Raw genomic sequence first — 23862 nt, 5'->3', positions numbered from 1 at the left:
ATTATAAGCAATAGAATAAGTCATTAATCCCATTTGAAGAGAACAGAAGTAGTGAATATCTTAATGTTAGCATAGCACCTACTTAACAACACCTTAGCAACCACCTAAAATACCAATGCAATTGCATACCTAGCAATCTCCAGGAATACTATAACAATAACATAGCAACCACTGTAAATCCCATAGCAAATGTATAGCAACCACTAGGAATACTAGAGCAACCACCTGAAACACCATATCAACTGCATAGCAACCACCTGAATACCATAGCAACAACCTAGCAACCACCTGAAATACCAATGCAACTGCATACCTAGCAACCTCCAGGAATACTATAACAACAACCTAGCAACCACTGGAAATCCCATAACAACTGCATAGCAACCACCAGGAATACTACAGCAACAACCTAGCAACCACTAGGACTAATCTAGGGACCACCTGGGATACCATAGCAACCACTTGGTATCACAACACTCACCATGCAGTAACAGCCGAGCTACTGCCTGGAAATGGAAACCACTTAGGATCACCAATTTGCTTTTTGTAAGAGGGGACGGTGAGGAGGTTAGGATGTTGTAGCTGGGAGGCCTTAAGTAGGCCTACGTTGTAGGGCTGTGTCAATGTGTGTGTGTGTGTGTGTGTGTGTGTGAGGGTAGGAGGGAGTAGTACCTTTAAACCCCTGCAGCTCCATAATTACATACATATTTACTCATTTACCAAAACTAATAAACATCTTAAAAAGCCTTAAATCATCTCCTTTCAGTTCAACTCCTGAATCTCACAATTAATACAGTAATTAATAATCCCCCATAATCCCCCATCCCATCCAAAAGTACTACAGTTCCTCCACTGCTCCACAGCTCAATGCTGGGGGGCTTTATACCCCTCTAGCCCACGCCTGGCATTATTAGGCAGCATGGAGCCAATAGGGTCACGATGTTGATCTGCTCCAGAGAGTCCTATTCTATTGGCAGTACTTCTTCTCTACAGGGACTAGACAAGCGGTGTGTGCATTTGCACATCTGTGTCAAATATAGTGTATAAAGCTGAATGCATTTATTAGAAGGGGTGTTCACAATCTTTGGACATATAGTGCAGTATAGTGTAGATTGTGGAAAAGCTCTGTTGCATTTTACACCAAAAACCAAACATCTGCAGTTAATTAGCTCTTCCTAAAGCTCACGGTCCTTTCAGGCACTACATCACATCAGCCGAATGTGCCCATAATCATCTCCCCCTCCCTGCTCCACAGCTCTCAGCACTGCTTAATCTGCTTGTAATGAGGTTGAGAGTAAACATGCCTCTTCATGAGAGTTACAGACCATAATCTCCTCCTGCTGCATTTACAGATGAGCTGAAGAAAGCCGTGTTTTACCTGAGGCCAGGCTGGAGTGTAGGGTAAAGCACAGGAGAAACAACATCCACAAGGTTAAACTGAGGCCACTCTGAGACCTGCAGTCCTTCACACACTTCCACTGCCTCCACATCACTGCACACACACACACCGTGCAGATATCCCAGACAGGTAGTGGCAGATATCGGTCCCATTCACACAGATAAGCTGGAGGAGGAGCTGCAGCTGCTCAACTTTATGCAAATTCAGTCTCCACTCACAGTCAGGACCGACTCCAGCAAATTCAGACTTCTGGTTTTTGGAATCCAGCCGGCTTTGTTCTACTTCGTTTCTGAACTTTGTTCATTAATGTTTTATTTTAATGTTTAATGTTTTATTCTTCCACCCCCCCCACCCCCGCCCCCCCAATATCACGAGACACCAGTAATTAAACCAGTACAGAGAGAACAGATCAGAGACTGAAAGTTTAAATGAACTATTTATTGGACAGATGTTTTACAGATGTTTTATTCATTGAAATTCATAAAAGCAAAGATTATGAGGCACAAATAAGTTTTCACAATTAAAACCTTCTAAATATCTCAAATTCACAAGTTAAATGCAATCCCTGAAACGCTGAGCTCAGAAACAGCAGAGGTCATCACCATTTAAAAGGCAAATTTCCTGATCGACATAAAAGACAACGTTCTCTTCAAGTGCTTTGCATAGACTCACTGTATGGTTGAGAAACTGCTTCTACTTCACGGTACATCATCACACTCCCTCCCTTTAAAGCAGAACTTCATTGTTTCCCAAAACACAATTCAGACACCAAGACTAAACCATGTGATTCAGAGCGGATTGATGTGAAATGGTCACTAAAGCAGATTTCTTTACAGTGAAAGTGAATCAGGGGTTGTAATGTCCATCATTGAACCTGTACCTATTCTCTTATATGCAATGCTGATAATTAATAAATTATGAATAATGATAATAATAATAATAATAATAATAATCTGTAAGGCACAGGTGACCATCACCATTGCTGTGAATGGTAAGTTTGAATGAGAAGGTACATCACATCAAAGCACTCTGATTACCTTTATATCATAAGCTTTTAATTATGCAGGAATTCCCCTTTCCAACTATGAGCTAAAAGCAAGAGCATATAATAGGTGTTTATAGTTTGTGTATAGTACACAAAAAAGTAAGAGAAAGACAGACAGACAGGCCAGAAAATAGACACGCTAAAATAACGTCTGAGCTCACTGGAGAATGTTAGGTCAGCATGGACCATCTTCTTCGTAATGAACAGTTAAATGATACAAAAGAACATCATCCAATTTCACATTATAGGGTGTACTGTATGGGGTGATGTAGATGGGTAAGAGGATGGGGAGTAAATTTCTGCCCCAAACCGTATCATTTTGAAGAATAAAAAAAACAAAACTAACAAAACTACCAGAGCACCGCGGCACAGTGGAAATGACAAAAGCAATATGGAGGGCTGCAATCTACAAGCACACAGTTAAAATAAAGCCTTACTGAGAAGAGAGTTTAAAAGAAGAAATATACTTATTTACAGAAAGCAAAAGCCCAGGACTTCCCTTCACAAAATATACACATATAAAACAGACTACTATAAAAGGAGCATCAGAAGGGAGCATCCCATCTGATGATGGAGTGTGTTCTATGAGCTTTTGGGGAAAACTGATAAAAACAGAGATCAGAAGCACAAATCCTGTGTGAAGAATACAGGCTCATCACTGGGTCAAACATATCTTTGACCTAATCTGGATACACAGCTTAAATACATCTCTAAAGCTTCCACACAAGTCCAGTGTCCCTTTGTCCACTCAGGCGAATCATTACTCGGTCAGCACGAGGTTTGTTTCACTGACGGTTTTTAACGAGTCCTTATAATTCCAATCCATCCATCTGTTTCCCCGCAGTTATACTCCCGTTACCTCTTTGATCCAGGCACGGAATTTAGGAATGGTGGAGTAAATGCCAGGCTTGTTTCTGCGGGCACAGCCGTCGCCCCAGCTCACCACTCCAGCCAGAAACATCCGTGTACCGCTACTGCTAGAGAGTGGACCACCGGAGTCACCCTGGAAAATAATTAAATAAATAACACGTTAAACTAAGCACACACAAGCAGCAAATATAGAAATATGACAGATTTAGGTTAAATTCTGCTGATTTCCCAAAGGCTACATTCACACAGAGAAATACAAACTAATAAAAGTGATGTATGTGAGACAGGCGTGTTATCGGAGTGGCTGTGTGAACGGCAAGAACACACTGACTCATCTTTCAGTTCTGATTTGGGGGACTTTCATATGCGGTACTGAAATCCAAAACCAAGATCCGATCCACAGCAATGAGACTCAGTCTGAACAGCCAGAATCAGTCCAAGTCATAATCAGTCCATCATAAAAGCTTAAAAACTCAGAGGAGAAGGAAAATGGATGACGGACAGCAGTGAGGGAGGTGTTCAGTGGTGGGATGGTGAGGTGAGAAATATTTGGGGCGATGTCTCAGTTCATGCTAAATTAGAAGGCAGATATCTCACAACCGTTCTCTGTTTGAAGAAATGTCAGAATGTGGCCACAGGGGGGCGCTGCTGCAGCATCAAGGGAAAATAAAAAGATTAAAAGCGAAGTTTAACGAAACAGAGGACATAAGCCTCAGGCATGGCTGAAAAGCGTGCCCTTTTCACAGCGAGCTGGGGTGTATTGTCAGTGATGAGCTCAGCGGTCAGTCACTGGAACTCGACAGCTTCTGTGATGTTGGAGAGGACGAAGCTGAAACGTCACGTGAAGCTCTGCTGTTTCGAGCTTCGGTTTAGGAGACTGAACTGCTCAGATGAACGTTGGACAGAGGTCAGAGGAGGTCAGAGGAGTTCTGTAGTGAAATATACTGACTGTTTTCTTTACAGTGGTGGTGATGGAACACAGGGGGCTTTAGAGGCATTAGAAAAGGTGAAAAAGGTAAAGGTGCACGTATTGGTCACTGTACAGCGAAATGTGTCCTCTGTATTTAACCCATCTGTGGTAGGACACACACACAGACACACACACAGACACAGACACACAGAGCGGTGGGCAGCCTACTCCAGTGCCCGGGGAGCAGAGAGGGCCCAACAGTGGCAGCTTGCCGAGCCCGGGAATCGAACCCACAACCTTGTTATCGATAACCCGGCGCTCTAACCGCTGAGCACCAGACAGACTGTTCAGATGTCTGATTACCATCAACACCACTGTGTTTTCAGACAATCTGTTTCTCTGGAATGTAGCATTTCACATCAGACCACTCTGAAAGACCTTGTTTACATCTCCATACTTTACTTATTTATGTCTTAAGAAATTAGCAGAATCTGATTGATCACTTCCACATGAATAAAACCCTCTATATAGACAAGAGAGCTGATCCTGCTTCTGTTGGAGTAACTGTCTCTACTGTCCAGAGAAGAAGACTTTCTACTGGATTTTGGAGAATCATTGCTGTGAGGATTTGATTGCATTTAGCGACAAGAGCGTTAGTGAGGTCAGGATGTTGGATGATGAGTGTCATCCAACCCCAACTCCCAAACTCATCCCAAAAGTACTGGATGGAGCTCCTCCACCATCATTCCAGAGAACACAGTTCTTCCACTGCTCCATAGCTCAATGCTAGCCCACGCCTGGCTGAATACATTTATGTGAAGGGGTGTCCACAAACATTTGGACATACCGTATACATCAGCATAATTATGTTAAAGCTGTTTATAGTTGGCTATACTGTTTGATACAGACAGAAAAAATAACACACACCTGACAGGCATCCACCCCTCCAGACAGAACTCCAGCACACGTCATGCGTGAAGTGATCTGCCCGTTCATCAGAGAGTTACACACTGTGCTGTTGATGATTCGCACCTGTGCTTTCTGCAGCACCGTCGCACCACTGCCTGAAACACACACACACACACACACACACACACACACACACACACACACACACACACACACACACACACACACACACACACACACACACACACAATCAGCAGATACTCACAGCCTCTTTATAGGCACCAAAATATAACACCACAACACCATAAGTTTGGCATTTCTGATAAATATAATATTTCCATTGTTTTATTTGAATCCACATTAGCTGCTATCACAATGGCAGATATTTTTCCTGGGGTCTGACAAACAAACAAAAATAAACAATTTTAAAACTAAAGCAAAACACCCATACATACACGCACCTACATACACATTAGAATATAGATTAGTCGCATAAAGAAAAATACTAATAGTAGTAGGTTTTAATAATCCCCTTCACCCGGCAGTAGGGATTCATCTACTACATGCACACAATGCAGTTGGTAGTTTTGCATTTATAAGTCATTTGTTTGCTGAATATCTTGTAGAATATCTTCCTCTCTCTGTTATTTATTCTAGTTGATCATAAAGGCCTGCTGGATGCTTTAGTTTATACGTATTCTTTAGTAGTCCCACAAGGACAGCTCTCCACCTGTTTTTTCCAACCTTCAGCCACTTTAGTTCGCTGTGTATGTTATTTGTACTCGTTCTGTAAAACACAGTCCAAATGTTCTCGCAGGCTTATTCTGCATTCTTGCTGCATTTGACATGTTGCTCATTATCCCTCATTTCCCAAACTGATACCATTTAGATCATAAACAATAAAACTACACTAAACACTCCAACTCACCTCCCTCTCTTGTGGCGCCCCAGCCAGTAATCCAGACCGTTTTGCCCACAGGAAAGTCGTAGGCAGCAGAAGGTAGGCAGATTGGCCGTATGGAGTCCCTGAAGGTGACCGGCTGGTCCAGCTCCATTAGGGCTATATCGTTGTCGTAGGTGTATGCATTGTAATTGGGGTGAGCGACGACTTTCTTCAGGGAGCGCTTCTCTGCTTTCTCTAACATCTTCTGGGTATGAAGGCCCAGGTACACATCCCATGAACCCGGCTGAGAGAGCCTGTAATGCACGAGCACACACACACACACACACACACACACACACACACACACACACACACACACACACACACACACACATTAAACAAAGACAGTTAAAGCTCTTCCACAGACATCCTGGTGCAGTAAGGATTCTTCTGAATTCTTTCATGTGAGACTGATTAAACCCAGTGGAAGAGAAATCAGTGGACGCTTTAGTACTTTTGGAACAGCCTGGGCAAATGCACCACCCAATACTACGAGGAGTCCTCCAGCAAGACTCCTAACGCTACATTCACCTACTAGGATTAAACTGACTGCAGATGCAGTCGATCAGCCAAGAAACACTATATGTCCAAATGTTTGTGGACACCCCTGCTAATGAATGCATTAAGCTACTTTGAGGTGGACTCACTGCTGGCAGAGATGTGCAAATGCGCACACACACACAGCTTGTCTAGTCCCTGTAGAGATTGTACTGCCAATACAACAGGACTGCTAGGAGCAGATAAACTCTGTTTTCTGGAATGATGGTGGAGCTCCATCCAATACTTTTGGGAGGAGATTGGGATAAGGTGGGGTGGTGGTGGTGGTGGTGGTGGTGATCACCTCACTAACTCTTATGTCACCGAATGCAGTCAAATCCTCATAGCAATGCTCCAACAAAAGCAGGATAAACTCATTTTAATGCACCTGATTTCAGAAGCCACAGTGTCCCTATACTTTTGTCCATATAGTATATGTCTGTTAACTCAAGTTTGCTTCTTCAGTTTAGAACGGGAGGTACAAGGCTAAGACACCTCTCTCACCTTCGGACACGTTCAAAAACGCCTCAATGTGCTTAACACACATCCAGATGTTTGCGTTTACACAATAAACAGATGTCATTAAGTCAATAAATTAATCAGTCTGTAAAGCTGAATGGCTCAGCAGCTATTTTAAGTTAACTGTTCCAGTTTTAGTATAAATGGTATTTATTTAAGTTATGGTTAAGTTAAATGATATTTACTTTAGGTAAGATTGGGGACAGTCCAAGTCCAGGTGTTCATTAGCCAAACATTTAACGTACCAAACCCAACATTTCTCATTCTAAACTCCAAAAGCAAACATGTTTTGGCTTAATGTGATTTTTCACCAAACCATTCCTTTAAGAAACCCAAGACAAGGAAAAGGATTCAGAGGTGCAACAGTACTCAAACACCAGACAGGTGTGAAGCGTGAGGGCAGCGGAATTTACCTCGTCGCGCCTTCGTCTTGTACGCAGTGAGCAGCGGTGACCAGCCAGCGATCACTGATGATTGATGCTCCACACACATGAATAGAGTTCTTGATGTGAAGGCTGACCTGCCAAGGCCACTCGCCCTCTGTAGCGTCCTGACCACCCACAATACGCGAGGTCTTATAGGGCTGCTTCCCACAGTCTAGAGAAGAGCAAGAAGAGGTTTGAGTACTAACAGTTACACTTATATTAATTAAACACTTGGGAAAATCATTTTATTTGGCCAAACTGTCAATTTAAGCATACTACAGGAATCTCAGCTTCCGGGTGTTTTGTATGCAACACTTCACCTCCACAGTCTTCATCAGATCCATCCTTACAGTCGTTCTCTCCGTCACACTCCGGATTCTGTTTAGAGATGCACTGGCCGTTCTTGCACACATAATTACTCTGAGGACATGGTGCTGCTGAAATAACCATTAAAACAACCACAGTGAGTCATGTTCAATTATTTGTAGTTAAACATAATTTACAAAACAGTATTTAAATAAATAAATAAATAAAACTTTTTAGGGCAGCCAAATGAACACCATGCTCACAGACATTTAGCCATGAAGAACTCTCCTTACCTTTACCACAGTCAGTTTCATCAGAATTATCGCTGCAGTCGTTCCGCCCATCACACTTCTGCTTCTCGGAGATACACTTGCCATCGCCGCACACAAACTCCCCTGGCTTACAAGCGGCTGAGGGAACAAGAGCAATAGCAACAGAGAGGCTGTTTAATACACATGGCATGAAAATGTAGAATGTTGGATGGATGGAGTCCCCCCGCCCCCTTTTATTTTCACCCAAATTTCCTCAATTTAGTCTTAGAGGCCTTTTAAAAACTGGTCAGTGGTCACAAGTAAGGGGACAAGAGCCAATATATGAATACAACCAGGTGATAAAAAATAACCAGATGAATTACTGAATTAATCCACATGACTAAAATACACTACTTAAACACCTGCTCATTTCTTCTGAAATCAAGGGTATTAAAAAGAGTTGATCCTGCTTCTGTTGGTGTAACTGTCTCTACTGTCCAGAGAAGAAGACTTTCTACTAGATTTCTAAACGTTGCTGTGAGAATTTGATTGCATTCAGCAACAAGAACATGTTAGTAAGGTCATGGCATTGGTTTAGTGGCATTATGGGGACAATAAGATCATGTGGATCTGCTCCAGAGAGTCCTATTCTATTGGCAATACTTCTCTACAGGGGCTAGACAAGCTGTATGTGTGCATTTGCAGATCTGTGTCAGCAATGGGGGCAACTTAAAGTAGCTGAATGCATTCATTAGAAGGGGTGTCCACACATTTTTATACTTATAGTACATTTTGGAAAATTACTTCAACAAATAAGAATGTGATGAAACTGCCCCTGTGGCTAACTCGTCACTGGACTGCTCCATGAATATGGAAGAGAATTCTACCTGACAATCTGCTACTTCAGCCAACATGGGCGGAGTAGATGGCTGTTGCCCACATGTTGAAACCTACTAGATTAGATGACTACCTGTGCTACCTGGGATCATGGATGGCTGGATTTTGACAGGAAAGAAAAATACTGAAAATCTCACCACAATTCATTTCATCTGTTCTGTCTCCACAATCATCCACGCCATCGCACTTCCAGAACATTGGCTTACACAAGCCATTCCTACAGCTGATCATGGAAGAACTACACTCTGAAAGACCACAAAAACACACACTCACATTAAACATTCTGTAATTTTTCAAATTCAATAGATTATATTTGTTTTTTTTTCTTTGAGAGAAAGCACTAAACTGTCAGACAGGACTGAGAGGGAGCTGGTGACTGTTGGGAATACATCATATTTACTGTAATCATGAAACACAAGACAGTCTATTGTGGATATTATGAATGTCCAGATCCGACCCGGTGGACTGGGGTCGATTCAGGCATGGAGTATCTGCTATTTTAATCCCAATCCAGAGTCTTTATTTTAACCACGGAGATCAGAACGCAACCCGGTGTCCTCAGTGTGCCATTAACAGACATTATCTCCAGCCGGCTGCAGCAGCAGTGCGGACGTTCTCAGAAGGTAAATAGAGGAGTTGAGGTTCTGCAGTGTGGAGCTATTTTACAGTGGAACCTGAAAACAGACCATAATATCTGACCCTTTATAAAACTCTCACTGAAACGCTCCGTTTTACCAGCGGGAGAACCGCAGAACCGCTCACTCGCCTTCCTCTGTTCTTAAACCAGCACTGAAGAACCCGTTCAGAACCGAGTGGAGGCTAACGCTAATGCTAACACACACGCTATAGAGACCCCAATCTCTCACACACACACACACACACACACACACACACACACACACACACACACACACACACACACACACACACAATAAACCAGTTACTACACACCAGTAGACCAACAACCACAGATACCAGTCCAGAGTGTGTACCACCACACACCCACACAGGAAGTGATTAGACTGCAGTTTGTAAAGGAGCTGGGAGCTGATTGGTCAGGGAGGAGAGTCAGACTGGATAATAAGATATTAAACACTATAAAACATCATTTTAAGAAAAGTCTCGACTAAACTAAATCAGTCAGTCCAGAATGTCTGATTATAGAAGCTCATCTGATCTAAACTGTGGGACTGGATTATTTATACAAACACAAAGATCAGATCAGATTGGACTCTGTTGACCCTGGATCAGGGCACAATAACCTGATCGGTACATCCTCAGTGAACACCGGCAGTGCTTACAGAACTCTGATCTGCACATTTCATCACAGAAAGTAGAATAGTCCCGTTCCTCTGACTGAAGAGCACTACCAGGTGTGGGAGAGTATTGGAGTAGTAGTTTTTAAGAATCTGACTCTTCTGTAAAATATTGCAATAGATATTGCGAGACAGGCCCCAGGCCAGAGCCTGGGTAATACTCACTGCAGTTCTTCTCATCACTGCTGTCCCCACAGTCGTTCCACCCATCACACTGCAGGGAGGTGCTTATGCAGCGCTTATTGTTGCACAGGAACTTATCTGGGCACGCTGAGGAGAGACAAAAGTTACCGTTAGCATGGCTGTTCACCCTGCGCTCAGCTCCGTGCTCTCCGCTACGGTTTTAAGAGTGCAGTATAGACTCTCTGTAAGCACTTACGGTTACTGGGCTCAAAGGCTGAGAAGGTGGCATTAAAGCCTCGATCTACACGAGACGCGTCAGAGTAGAACACTACAGTCATTCTGTTGGTGTTGCTCGTCACCACTTTGTTAGAAGAAAAGTTGCCACAAAACCTGTGGAGAAACACAGAGGCACACATTCCACAGCTGTTCTCATGCATTTGGCACCTGGGTCTGGGGTTTGATTGGATTTGATAGCTTGTGAACCATGTGCACCTTGCGTAAATGTATTAAACCAAAAGATCTTTGGTGCAGACCAATTCAACATTGCACACTGATCCACATACAGAACACATTTAAATCAACGCTCCACACCAAATGAAGAAATCTGACATTACGGTCAATAATGCACCGGTTTGAGTTTAACCATTAAGATCAAACCCAAAGCTATATCAATGTGGGACGGTTCTGCTGTGAGAACTCCCTCGTTTGGTGCAAACCATCGTAAAAACACATTCTGACCAGCAGCAAACCTGGCTGTAAGTGATTATGGAGTGTGTGTGTCTGTGTGTGTGTGTGTGTTTTTTTACTCCTGTGCAAATGAACTTAAGAAACGTTTTATTGGTCTGCAGAGATCAAGGTGGGCGAGTCACCTCCTAAACCTCCTAAGTGAAAGAGAAACAGGACAGTACTTGATGACTCACTTCTCCCCATTGACTTCAACATAGTCCATCAGACAGAGGTTCGGCTGACCCACAGACATCATGAATTTGGTGAAGATCAGCTTCACATTCATATTTGAGGGCACCTTCAAAAAGACAGAAACAGTCCCACAGTAATGTTTTAACCCTTTGTGTTTAATCTGACAGTCTTACATATTCATATTTATTAGTGTCCATGGAGATGCTCTCTAACCTCAATAGTCCATTCACACGTGGTAAGAGGTGGGTAATATTTTGGGTAGTTTGGTGATGTAAAGGTACCAGAATTTCCTGTCAAGGTTCCACCACATGATGTACCTGCAGAGAGAGAGAGAGAGAGAGAGAGAGAGAGAGAGAGAGAGAGAGAGAGAGAGAAGGGGGGGGTCGTGGTGAGATTCAACAGGTTACTAAACTTATGACTGCATTAACTGGAACGATGACGCTCGCTGTGGTTCTGAGGAGCAGTGCAGTTCAACAGGACAGATTTTAGATTATTTAACTTCTGGACATGTGTAACCAAGACAGGTGATGCAGAGACAGCCTTATTTCCAAATTCTGTTAGTGGATAATTTACTTAAACTCTCACAAATACCCACAGGTTTTTGCACTGAAGTGCAGATAAAAATCTTGAAATGAAATAGTTGTATTAAACCCAAATCAAAATAAAGATAAAGCATGTTCAATGCAAAGTCCTCGTTCGTACCTCTGCTGCCTTTCACCACCTGAGCAACTGAAGCTCTGAATCCAGGATAATTCCCTTCCTCATTGGTCACCAGTGTAACCAGCAGGACATTCCCAGAGGAGATGAAGCCGAGAGGGTTGTTGGGGGAGTAGTATCCACACTTCCTGTCAGACAAAAAGACAAGAATACATCAACAGCCTTACTGACAATCTGTTCAGCAGGAGATCACTGTTTCTTCTGAAATCAACGGTATTAAAGAGCTGATCCTGCTTCTGTTGGAGTAACTGTCTCTACTGTCCAGAGAAGAAGACTTTCTACTAGGTGTTGGAGGAGCATTGCGGTGAGGATTTGAGCATTAAGCAACAAGAGTGTTAGTGAGGTCAGGATGTTAGATGATGATCACCACCCCACCTCATCCCAAAAGTACTGGATGGAGCTCCTCCACCATCATTCCAGAGAACACAGTTCTTCCACTGCTCCAAACGTAACTCGGTCCTACAGATTTCTTCTGTACAACATCCGGAGAATTCGACCCTTCCTCTCTAGAGAGGCCACCCAGGTGCTTGTTCAGTCTCTCGTCACTTCCAGACTTGACTACTGCAACTCTCTTCTGGCAGGTCTCCCTCTGCGAACCATCAGGCCTCTGCAACTCATCCAGAATGCAGCGGCACGGGTCGTCTTCAATGTCCCAAAATTTAGCCATGTCACTCCACTGCTGCGTTCTCTCCACTGGCTTCCTGTAGCTGCCCGCATCAGATTCAGAACCCTGACGCTGGCCTACAAAGTCAAGAACGGACCAGCCCCTCCGTATCTAATGGCAATGGTCAAAAGCCGATCCGCACCAAGAGCCCTTCGAGCTTCAAGTACGGCTCGGCTCGACCCACCATCCCTCAAAATCCGCGGAAGACAAGCGTCCAGGCTTTTTTCTGTCCTGGCACCAAAGTGGTGGAACGAGCTGCCCCTGGGTGTCCGAACGGCCGAGTCACTCGCGGTCGTCAAACGCAGACTGAAGACCCACCTCTTCAGAGAGTACTTGGACGAATAGTTCTATGGTCGCCTTATTGTATTGTGTTTAGTAATGTCTAAGCTTAGAGGTATCTTTTGTATTATTAGTCTATTCTAACTAGCTAAGGTTTTCTTGGGTAAATAGCAAAGCACTTTGTAAGTCGCTCTGGATAAGAGCGTCTGCTAAATGCCGTAAATGTAAATGTAAATGCTCCTCAGCTCCTCAATGCTGGGGGGCTTTATACCCCCCTATAAAAGACCCCACGCCTGGCATTAGGCAGCATGGAGCCAATAGGTTCATGATGTTGATCTGCTCCAGAGAGTCCTATTCTATTGGCAGAACTTCTACAGGGACTAGACAAGCTGTGTGTGAGCATTTGCACATCTGTGTCAGCAATGGCTGCAACCTAAAGTAGCTGAATGCATTTATTAGAAGGGGTGTCCACAAACATTTGGGCATATAGTACTTGCACAGGTCCTGCATTTGTCCTGCATTAATAATAGTACTCAGCAGATGGCGCTACATACAAGAAATGACTAGTGAGATACTTAGTGCCCAAACATTTGCATGGTGCTCCTTTCTACGCTAAAACTGTACCAACAAAAATAATACATGTACCTTGCCTAAAATATTAAAACGAATGTTTTATCTTTCTACTCACAGTGATAGAACTTTTGATGAATTCTGCCTGCCACTGCAGGTCTTAAAAACCTAGTTATTACTCAAAATGGTTATGCCTGAAATAACTGTTTTGAGATTTGAGGGTTTTGGTCTGTAACACTCATTCATGATGGAAATTAAACAATTTATTTTCAGAAATGTAGAAAAAATTACAAATAAAGAAATCCAGCACTGCCCACTTACTCAGCCATTACTCTGCTCTCAATGGCAGCCAGCGAGTCGTACACCTTCACAAAGTCATTCTTGCATTCTCCCTCCAGGTTGAAGGTTTCGAAATCCAGCTGGATGACACTGTTAGGATCGGCCCGAAACTGCCACTGCACCAGTGAGTTGGATGGGTACGGGTAGTCGGGAAACCCTGGTGACTTAACGGTTATGGGATGGCCAGGCCTGATCCGTTCACTGACCCTCTGAATCGCTTTAGAAACAGACAGATTGTCATCACTCTACAGCCCATCAGTCACCCCTTCATCATACAGCACACCCCCAAACGCCCCCAGACACGCCCTTGCATCAAGATTAGATAAAATGTTGAAGCACCAAAGCAAAAACTTACTACGCTTCATGAGCATCCGTGAATCCACAGCTGTGAACGTAAAAAAAAACACACACACACACACACACACACACACACACACACACACACACACACACACACACACACACACACACACACTCATGAGGTCTGTTTATCAAGCTCAGATTAATTAAATCTAAGTGACTGAAAATTCGCAGGTTGTACCTGAAGCTACTACGCTGTCATAAAACAGGGATCCTGTTGGGTCTGAGAAGCTGCGCTGTGCTTTGTTTATAGGGTCATTCATGGAGCTCATGGCGTTGTCTACTGCAGCTTCCTGAGACTTTGGAACATGAAACTCTGATAGGTAGTACGCTACCACACTGCCCTGACTGGAGACAGAGAGACGAGGAGGGACAGAATTAATATTTTTGAATAATATTTAACAAACAAACCAAAACATTCTTTTTTCAAGCAGTTCTGATTTATAATAACCAAAACCCCAAAAACTATTTTGCAGGGTTTGAATATTTACTGGCATTCAGGCATAATGTTAGGCATGTTCATTACTGTGGCCCAAATACATACAATGGAAAGCCAGGGACTGTGCAAATGATCTGAACACACAGCACTGAGCAGGTCACTCCCACACTGGAGTCCTTAAGAACACTGTTACTCTTAGTGGTTGTTTGTTCTCAGATTGTGAACAACTGGCCAGAAATCTGATTTTGATACATTTATTTATTCATTTCTGGTTCACCTGAATGCCTGGTTGAATTTACAGAAGTTGAGGAACTTTTGGGGATTAAAAACAGGAATATTTTGATCATTTGGGTCAGCTCTATATTCAAGAATACGGGCCAACAAGGACAATCAAATGACAGTCAGACCTGTGCACCTGAACACCTCGCTTTCACTAGTTATACTGAACAGCATGAATTGACTATTACAGTAACGGCCGTACCTGAACGCTTGCACAGTAGAGTCCACATAAAATTTAGCCAGCGCGGGGGTCTTGGTGTAGATGTCTCTCAACTGAAAATGTTAAAACATTGTGGCTTTACATTCTTTTTAAATTCATCATTAAACAAAAATGATGGTCATTAAATAAATCAACAAGCAAACGGAGTGTCTCACCTGAGCTGCTACCTGTTTAGCCAGGGCTTTAAACTCTGTGCTGTTGGAATCTTCATAAGTGTCCAGAAACGGCTGGTTGGTGATGCGCATAGATCCACTGTACATCTTCATGATCTTCTCATCCTTACGGTCTGCAAGCCCACACAGGACAGCCGAGCACATCCAATTACATCCATGAAACCCCAGATCTCTTACACTGCACATGCTGTGCACCACACACTGAACAGAACCTACAGTACTACAGGAGCCGAGGGGCACGCTCTCCTCTCAGCCTGCTGAGGACTGCTTAGTTTAACAGCTTTAAGACCCTGAGGTGTTCTTAGGACTTCTCAAAAGCACTGCAGTAGTTTACCATCTAAGTGATCAATGTGAACACAACTATAAACCAAATTAGTCTACACGGTCATCAAACTGGGGGGTTGGTTGTGACTTGCTGCTATTCTTTTTTGTAAATTTTTTGTAATATAAACAATATATTTTCCATTGTTCAGATATTTCAATTATTTATATTTTATTATACAATCAACAAATGTTTTACATCTAAATAAAAAAATTACAAACAAAAATACATTTATGTGTGAGTGGAAGTGTGGTATAATAAACCTACATCAATAAATTATTTAAGTGTATGGATGTAATTAATAAGAGAGATAAAAAAAATAAAAAATAAATAAAGACATAAAAAAGATAAAGTCAAGACGTTTGCTCACAGTGGAAATGCCAGACCAGGAGTCCCGTCATCAAAGCCACAACACATGCAAAAACCACTACACCAATGATGGCGGCGATCTTTCCTGGACCCTTCTTCTTCTCCAGTTTAGTGGAGTCTGTTGCTGGAAGGAATGTGACTGCCTGGTCCCAGTCCCTGTCCTGAGGACGTGAGAGAGAATCAACACATTTACAAAAAGCAGAGTTTTACAGAGTTTTACTGCCTGAATTTTTTAGCTTATTTTACAGCACATGGTGAACTTCTGGTGATCCATTGGTGTCCATACAGAAACAATAGCAACAATCACAAAAAGTGTGTCAAAAAGACTTGTTTAATAAACACGTTTATTAAAATAAAATGTAAACCTTTAATTAATTAAGAGCATTAATTAATTAAATAAAAAAAAAGATAATTAATTAATTAATTAAGATTTACTTGTGCTGTGATCTGAGATTTGTAACTGTCCAAATGTGTCTAAATAAAAATATGCGTTTTCTCTTTGAACTGTAAAATAAAAAAAAATAATACTGAAGCATTAATGAAGGATTTCCACTTCACCAGCCACCAAAAACACAAATAATGAAATAAATAAAAACAAAGACATAGTAGACATTTTAATTTAGATCATTAATCTAAAGCTTATTAAATGAAAGATTAATCAAAATTCTGAACTCAGATCACTGCGCTCAATTCCTCCAAACCAGATTCAACTACAGTGACCCCGGTCTCCAGAACCATTAAAGACGCCATGAAAGGGTTAATAATAATAATACTACACACTTCTGGTTTCTAAAAGCACATCATGATGCAAACACAAGGAAGAAACCCAGCAGTGACGTCCCTTTATCTACAGCTGCTCATCAGAAACCAGGAACTCACCAGGAACCGAGAGGAAGAAACCCAGAGCACTACAGAGACTACCCGACAACAACAACTGAGAAATTCACCTGAAATCATGTCTAAAAACTAGAGAACTAGAGGAAGCCTCACAATCAGGATTGTACATATAATATACATATGTTTTTATGAAAAAGTGTTTATGTAAATAAGACAAAAAAAAAAACAAAAAAACACTTGCCATGTTCAACAGAAGGGTGCATTACATTATGTTTTATCCCCCTCATCCCCAAAATGTGCTTAATTAGGAAAATAATTAGGTGTTTAAAAATCAGGGTTTAAAACAGGGTGGATGCAAAATGTACATTTAAATTTCCTTTTTCCCCCTCATTGAAAAATACAATCATAGAATAGAATGACGGTCATTGTACAAAATATTCAACAACATTTAACAGTGCAGAAACACCTAAACATAATTGGGAAAGTTGAAGAAATCACATGTTAAATGCCGTTTTTGGAAATAGTGTTTGTACTGGCTTAACTATTTATTATTGAACAAAAGATCAAAAAAATCAAATACTGTTAGTAAACACTTTAAGAAAAGAAATGCCCTCATTTATATGCATACATACATACATTTATGTGTACTGCATTTGTTTTTCTTCTTTCCAATGCTGTATTTTGAGATTATTGGAAAGCTGTGGTTTACTGTTGTTCAGTTAGTTTTGTATCGTTAGGCCTGTTAAAATCAATGATTACCCAAAACCAAAAACTCTTGAGTATATCTACCAGTATAAATGAGTTTTTAATGTCTTAAATTCCTCTCTTTCCGTTAAACTACGACATTGTAAACACTGCAGTCACCTTAATGTTATCTATGATGCACCTTGACTCTATACTGAATGAGTTTCCGCGGGCTCTTGTAACTCGGAGCCCTGTGAAACTATGATGAGTCAGATTACGCCCCGGGTGCATCATGTGATCTGACACTTCGCCGTCACGTCACAGTCCTGACCTAGTTTCTGTTTATCAAAAATGTTTCCAGTAGCGTCTCAGCAAAGCTACATGAAGTGCCTCTCGTTGTGCTTCAACAGGACAGACCAAGCTCTCAAACGGCTCCTTCCAGTTTCACTCCCCAAATACCGGCTCCTAACAGAGCAGAGAACTCTACAACTAGACTGTTAAAAATAATAAATAATAACAATTAATAAATAAAATCACAGACATTATAACAATAATTTACTATACAATCATTTGTTTACTGTTTCTTGGACATTATGCACAATTTAGCAGATATTACCAATTATATAAAGTTTCACCTTCTGATACCAATCGTACCACCAGCACACACACACTACTAACACACACTCCACCAACACGTCCGTCAGGGTCACTGCAGTACTGAGAAGGACCCACCACCCAAATACTACCTGCTCTGTCCTATGCTCGGTGTGCTCAGTGGAGCTGACAGAATGGACAATGAGCGTAGAAACGAAGAAGGTGGCGTATAATTAATCAATCAATCAATCAATCATAAATCAAATAAAATGTGTATATGTATATAAATACACACTTTTATTTATATAAATACATACAGCCAGATCATGTTATTTTTTATTATGTTTTTTTAAGTCTGTTCTACCTTTTGTAAAGTGTGTGTACTGTCCCTTTTTGTAGATACTGTATAATATTTTATATTTAAATCCAATATTGTTTGCAGTTCAGTTCAAATTAACTCAAACAATTAAAAAATCTGTTTCATAAACATTAAATAAATAAAGCAATTCTGCAATTTACCCTAATTCCTTATTATTTTTGTGTGTATTTGACCTTTTTTCAGTACTCTTTATATTTCTCCTGTTATGTGCAGACAGGCACTCCAACACAGAAAACCAGTCGTTGTGATGAGGACAGTGAGACAAGCATATGTTGCTTGATGATGCTGCGTCACTTTTAGCCTGAGCTGTTTTTAGTAATAAACATACCGTCAGGTTTCATTATGGTAAGATGACATAAGCTGTTGTCATTGCAAAATTCAAGCTCAGTCATCTCCCACACCCAGTTCATTCCGTTTCATCAGTCCTTTCCACACAGGAGCTAAATACGTCTCAGACCTGACACTGAAACAGCGGCGTTACTCAGAGTGACTGTACTTTACTGAACTGAACTGAGCCCTGACCCATTACGCTGCTATCACGAGGCTTATCAGAGAGGGAGAATTCCTAGGGTTGTGCCTCTGGCTTTCTGCATGCCAAAACACATAGCTGAGGAATGCGAGCTCACACACTCACTTTTCAGCCCTTTTTGGGAGTCACAGCATCCCTGGGATTTAAACCCACAACCTCCCAACATTAGGGTGGGTGTAGCGCAGGGGGGCAACAACACTCTCCAGCTGAGTAAGCCCAACCACTCAAGGCCAATCAGATCTAATAGGCATGACCCCTCACTCTACCTTCTCCCTGCATAAGAGCCAGCACTAGGAAAGTAGAGGTTTGGCCCAGCTGCTCCACTGGAGACCCCAATATCAGTCATCTCTTAATTATCCATATCGCAGCAATACAGCCCGAACAACTGAACTGTAACAGAAAAAAATCAAAGAGTACAGTTCGAGAATAACATGCTCTAACGAAATACAGCAATTACGGACAATTCAGAAAAGTAAGGGGTAATAAAACAACAAATAAATAAAGAAATAATAGGGGTAGTTTACACAGTTATTTATACATTATTTGATAATAATATTTCTAATAACGACAACATTTTATTTTTCATTTGAACTTATTAGAACTGAATCATGTCAGTCAGTAATGCACAGTTTAGCTTAAACTATTGAATTTATTTATATAAAATATAATATCAGCAAATATCAGACTCAGACTTCACTGGTCAGTGGTGCTAATGTTATGGCTGAACGGTGGTTAGGGTAATGAGAGGTATGAACATGAACACAAACTAAACCAAAAAGCTTCAAAAATGATATGAACTCCAGTTTCATAAATTTGAAACATTATGAACCCTTATGTACCCTATAAATAAATAAATAAATAAATAAGACACTGCCGGGACGTAAAGAAACCTAAACCCGCAGAAACACGCCGGGTCACAGTGCTGATGTCCAGCTGGGTCTTGTTGACTAGTTAAGAGATGTTGAGAAAGAGTGACCTGCTCTGAAGAAAGAGGCAAAGCTCCAACAGCCTAAACAGCCTAAACAGCCTAAACAGCTGCAGCAGCGACTTCTGTGTGCTGATATGGCTGATCAGTGTATATGATGCAGTTTGAATGTAAAGGTTGAAGTTAGAGGTATGGAACATGGTGATGATGGTGTATATATGGTGTAAATGAATGTTTTAGTAACACCACATGAAAGCTTTGATTAACATTTGATATTTAGCCTTCATAAACACTGGCAAAAACATGTCTGGACTGATCTTGCGAAAGAGACACACCTAGACACCTATAATGCACAGGTACACAGGCTAAAACATGCTTGGCTCATACAGAGGAACTACGTCTCCCGGGATAAACTCTAAAGACATCTACAGACATATTTTCCTGTAAAGGTCAGCTGTTGTTACTCTGTCATGGTACAACAGTTCAGACACAATCTACTGAGCGGAACAACCTGAGCTCAGAATTCTACTATATCTATCTCGTAGGCACACAATAGCACTGATTTAATCTGGAGTAGAGGGGGAGCAGCCTCTGACTGCATTTAGTAACAAGAGCGTTAGTGGGGTCAGGATGTTGGACGATCATTCCCATAAGTACTGGATGGAGCTCCACCACCATCACTCCAGAGAACACAGCTCTTCCACTACTCCACAGCTCCTCAATGCTGGGGGGCTTTATACCCCTCTAGGCCACACCTGGCATTATTAGGCAGCATGGAGTCAATAGGGTCATGATGTTGATCTGCTCCAGAGAGTCCTATTCTATTGGCAGTACTTCTACAGGAACTAGACAAGCTGTGTGTGTGCATTTGCACATCTGTGTCAGCAATGGGTGCAACTTAAATTGGCTGAATGCATTCATTAAAAGGGGTGTCCACAAACATTTGGACATATAGTGCTGCTTTTCAGCACTGACAGTTAAAAATGAACAGTAGGCTTCTTAGGTGCTTCAGGAGCAGGTTTGCTGAGCATTCTCACTTTAGGCACATTCTCCAAATCATTAAAACACAGAGCATTCACAGAGTGCAGTCCAGCAGAATGTTGGACGAGAGAGGAGGTTGCTGGATTTCTGTAGGCATGTGTGAGTTAGCTGGTTTCTTTGCTCACGCTGTTCAGTAACGTTCACAGCTCACAGCAACGTGGAGTCAGTTCTCCTGCAGAAACAGACGCAACCGGACCGGGTGCGACCCTGCGTCTCGTTCCGTCTCCATTAAAGCCACTGTACAGGCTGCTCACCTAAACACAAGGGCAGTGAGGGATCTGATCACAGACCCTTTTTGCAGTTTCACCAGTAAGGAGTGAAGGAATACAGAACATGCAGAGAAAAAAATAAATAAAAATAATGATTGATCTCTCTCTCTCTCTCTCTCTCTCTCTCTCTATGTTCTGTATTCCTTCACTCCTTACTGGTGGATTTAACTGAGCTACAGGAGATGTTCAGGGATCCTGACTGATCCTCCTCAGTGAGCTTCTCTCTCTGAGCTGTGTGGAGGTTCTTCTGTCTTCATGGTGTGTTTCTGTAGCCAGGAATTCTGATTAACCAGTGACTGGAGCTTCACACAGGCATCTTTACACTACAGTCAGATGAGACTCCTTCAATGCACTTAGGTGATCTTCATTTCTCTAACTGTAAGCACAAACTGTAGAAAAGTACTGCCAATAGAATAGGACTCTGTATATAATAAATAAATAAATAAATAAATAAAACGACCCTATTGCCTCCATGCTGCCTAATGCCAGGAGTGGGCTAGAGGGGTATAAAGCCCCCCGGCATTGAGCTGTGGAGCAGTGGAAGAGCTGTGTTCTCTGGAATGATGGTGGAGGAGCTCCATCCAGTACTTTTGGGATGAGGTGTGGAGTTGCAGAGGATGTGTGGTGATGATGATGATGAATTTTACATGTGTTGCTCTAAACAGTCAAGATGAACAAACATTTAGGGGGGGTATTTATCCTGATAGGAGCCTACCCCAGACCCCTAAAGCAACATTTACACCACCTGCCTAACACTGAGTAGGTGCTGCTACCTTCATGACATGGACTCCACAAGACCTCTGAAGGCATCCTGTGGTATCTGGCACCAAGACTAACCACCTAAATCCCACATTACCTGCAGGAACTGACTGTTCACTCCCTGCCTAATATAGCCAGCCTCTGACAGACAGGAGCCGCTGTAGATGAGGATCAGCAGTGTTCTTCACTTGGTGCTAATGTTAAGGTTGAAATTAGAGGTATGACCATGAACTAAACCAAAAAGCTTCATAAATGATATGAACAAACAAATATGGAAAATGTAGGAAACACGCCGGGTCACAGTGCTGACGTCCAGCTGGGTCTTGTTGACTAGTTAAGAGATGTTGAGAAAGAGTGACCTGCTCTGAAGAAAGAGGCAAAGCTCCAACAGCCTAAACAGCCTAAACAGCCGCAGCAGCGACTCCCATCTCCTAAACCCCCCAAACCCATTTACTCAGTCCAGCTCAGAGTTCTGCCAGACCACCATTTCTACTGTTCCCGTGCACTTTTCCTCAGAACTCTGTTGTTTTCTGATTTACACAATCGTACCTTTCTGTTATTATGAGCTCGACTCTTCCTAAAGTGTAGATGAATCAGATTAAACCATTAAAGAAATGATGTAATCTCCCCTTAATGACCTTATCTTTACTCTCTGATACCCTGATTCACCCTGGGCCTCTCCAGACAGCCTGCCTACACTTCTGCTGGGAGCACTCTCTCAGATGGTGTGTATTTAGGGTGGTGTAGCTACACACACAGATCCACAACTCGCCCAAAAACACGGCTGTACTGAAGAGGTGAGGCCCGGAGACACCAGTCCCTGAGCTGAGGACAACCCGGACAGCACAGTTTTCTACAGCAGAGCAGAACAGAGCAGAACAGAGCCCAGACTAACATTAACCAGACCAAGCAAAAGTCAGACCTACCGAGGACTTTGGAGTGTAGCGCATTCCTGCATCCATTGGATCCATGGCTCAGGTGGAGAACTGCCTCCGTCCCCCTCTCACCTGTACTTTTAATCTGCTGGCTATTTCCGGATGCAGCAGAAACCTGTCTGCCAGCCTGCAGTTCCGCTGTCGACCGCGAGGGCCTCGAGAACGCCCCAAAACTCCAGCAGTCCGGCGACGCTCCCAGGTTCCCTTCCTAATGTAAAATTACAAATGCAGTAAAGGTGGGGAGACACTACCTGAGGAAACCTCTTTTACAGATGTTCGGAAGGAAATAATCGACGATCTCACAAACACACACCCCCCGTCGCCCGCCTGCACCTGCGAGACCGAAAACACGGAAAAGCGCCGAGTTCGAGTTACAGAGGGCGTGGCCTGCTCGAGCGATACTCACCTGTCACGCTCGTGCAGGATGTTCTTCTTTAGCACCGGTATTCCGACAAACCCCGCCCTCCCTGCGCTGCAATTGGCCAGTGTGCCCAAACACACCGTGTCTGATTTGCTAAACCAGCAGTCAACCCCAGGACAGGCGGGGCGAGGGGTAGAGAGAAATACAGGTATCTCCTTAAAACCTAGTAAACTGGTAAAGTTACACCTGGCTGTATTCATTCAGCGTGTGGGTTTGGCGCAGAGGTCAAATCCCCGCAGTGATCCAGTCGCACTCCTTATCAATAACATTGATCACAGTGAATTAATAGATATGTCGTTGGTATCGACGGAACTGGGGGAAACTCCTGCCGTGATTCACTTCCGGTTGCAACATTACGCTGGTGGTTGGAAGTTGACCACAGGTAAACCG

General features: G+C 42.5%; 1 protein-coding gene across 1 annotated transcript; it reads right to left on the bottom strand.

Annotated features, from left to right (window-relative positions):
- Positions 1-1865: 1865 nt before the first annotated feature.
- On the bottom strand, positions 1866-23404 carry st14a (ST14 transmembrane serine protease matriptase a). The gene is made up of 19 exons (XM_072695651.1): positions 23043-23404; positions 16101-16260; positions 15391-15521; positions 15218-15288; positions 14479-14645; positions 14293-14322; positions 13920-14154; positions 12071-12213; positions 11582-11685; positions 11371-11474; positions 10707-10840; positions 10493-10597; positions 9149-9256; positions 8157-8273; positions 7878-7994; positions 7546-7729; positions 6062-6330; positions 5152-5288; positions 1866-3447 (listed from the first exon to the last, which is right to left on the bottom strand). The coding sequence occupies exons 1-19, from the start codon at positions 23085-23087 to the stop codon at positions 3289-3291; spliced, it is 2520 nt and encodes an 839-aa protein (XP_072551752.1). The 5' UTR covers positions 23088-23404; the 3' UTR covers positions 1866-3288.
- Between the last annotated feature and the right edge of the window lie 458 nt (positions 23405-23862).

The sequence above is a fragment of the Salminus brasiliensis genome, chromosome 13, assembly GCF_030463535.1.
Source record: "Salminus brasiliensis chromosome 13, fSalBra1.hap2, whole genome shotgun sequence".
NCBI lineage: Eukaryota > Metazoa > Chordata > Actinopteri > Characiformes > Bryconidae > Salminus > Salminus brasiliensis.
Note: the sequence above shows the minus strand (reverse complement) of the source record. Positions and strands in the feature narration are given on the sequence as shown.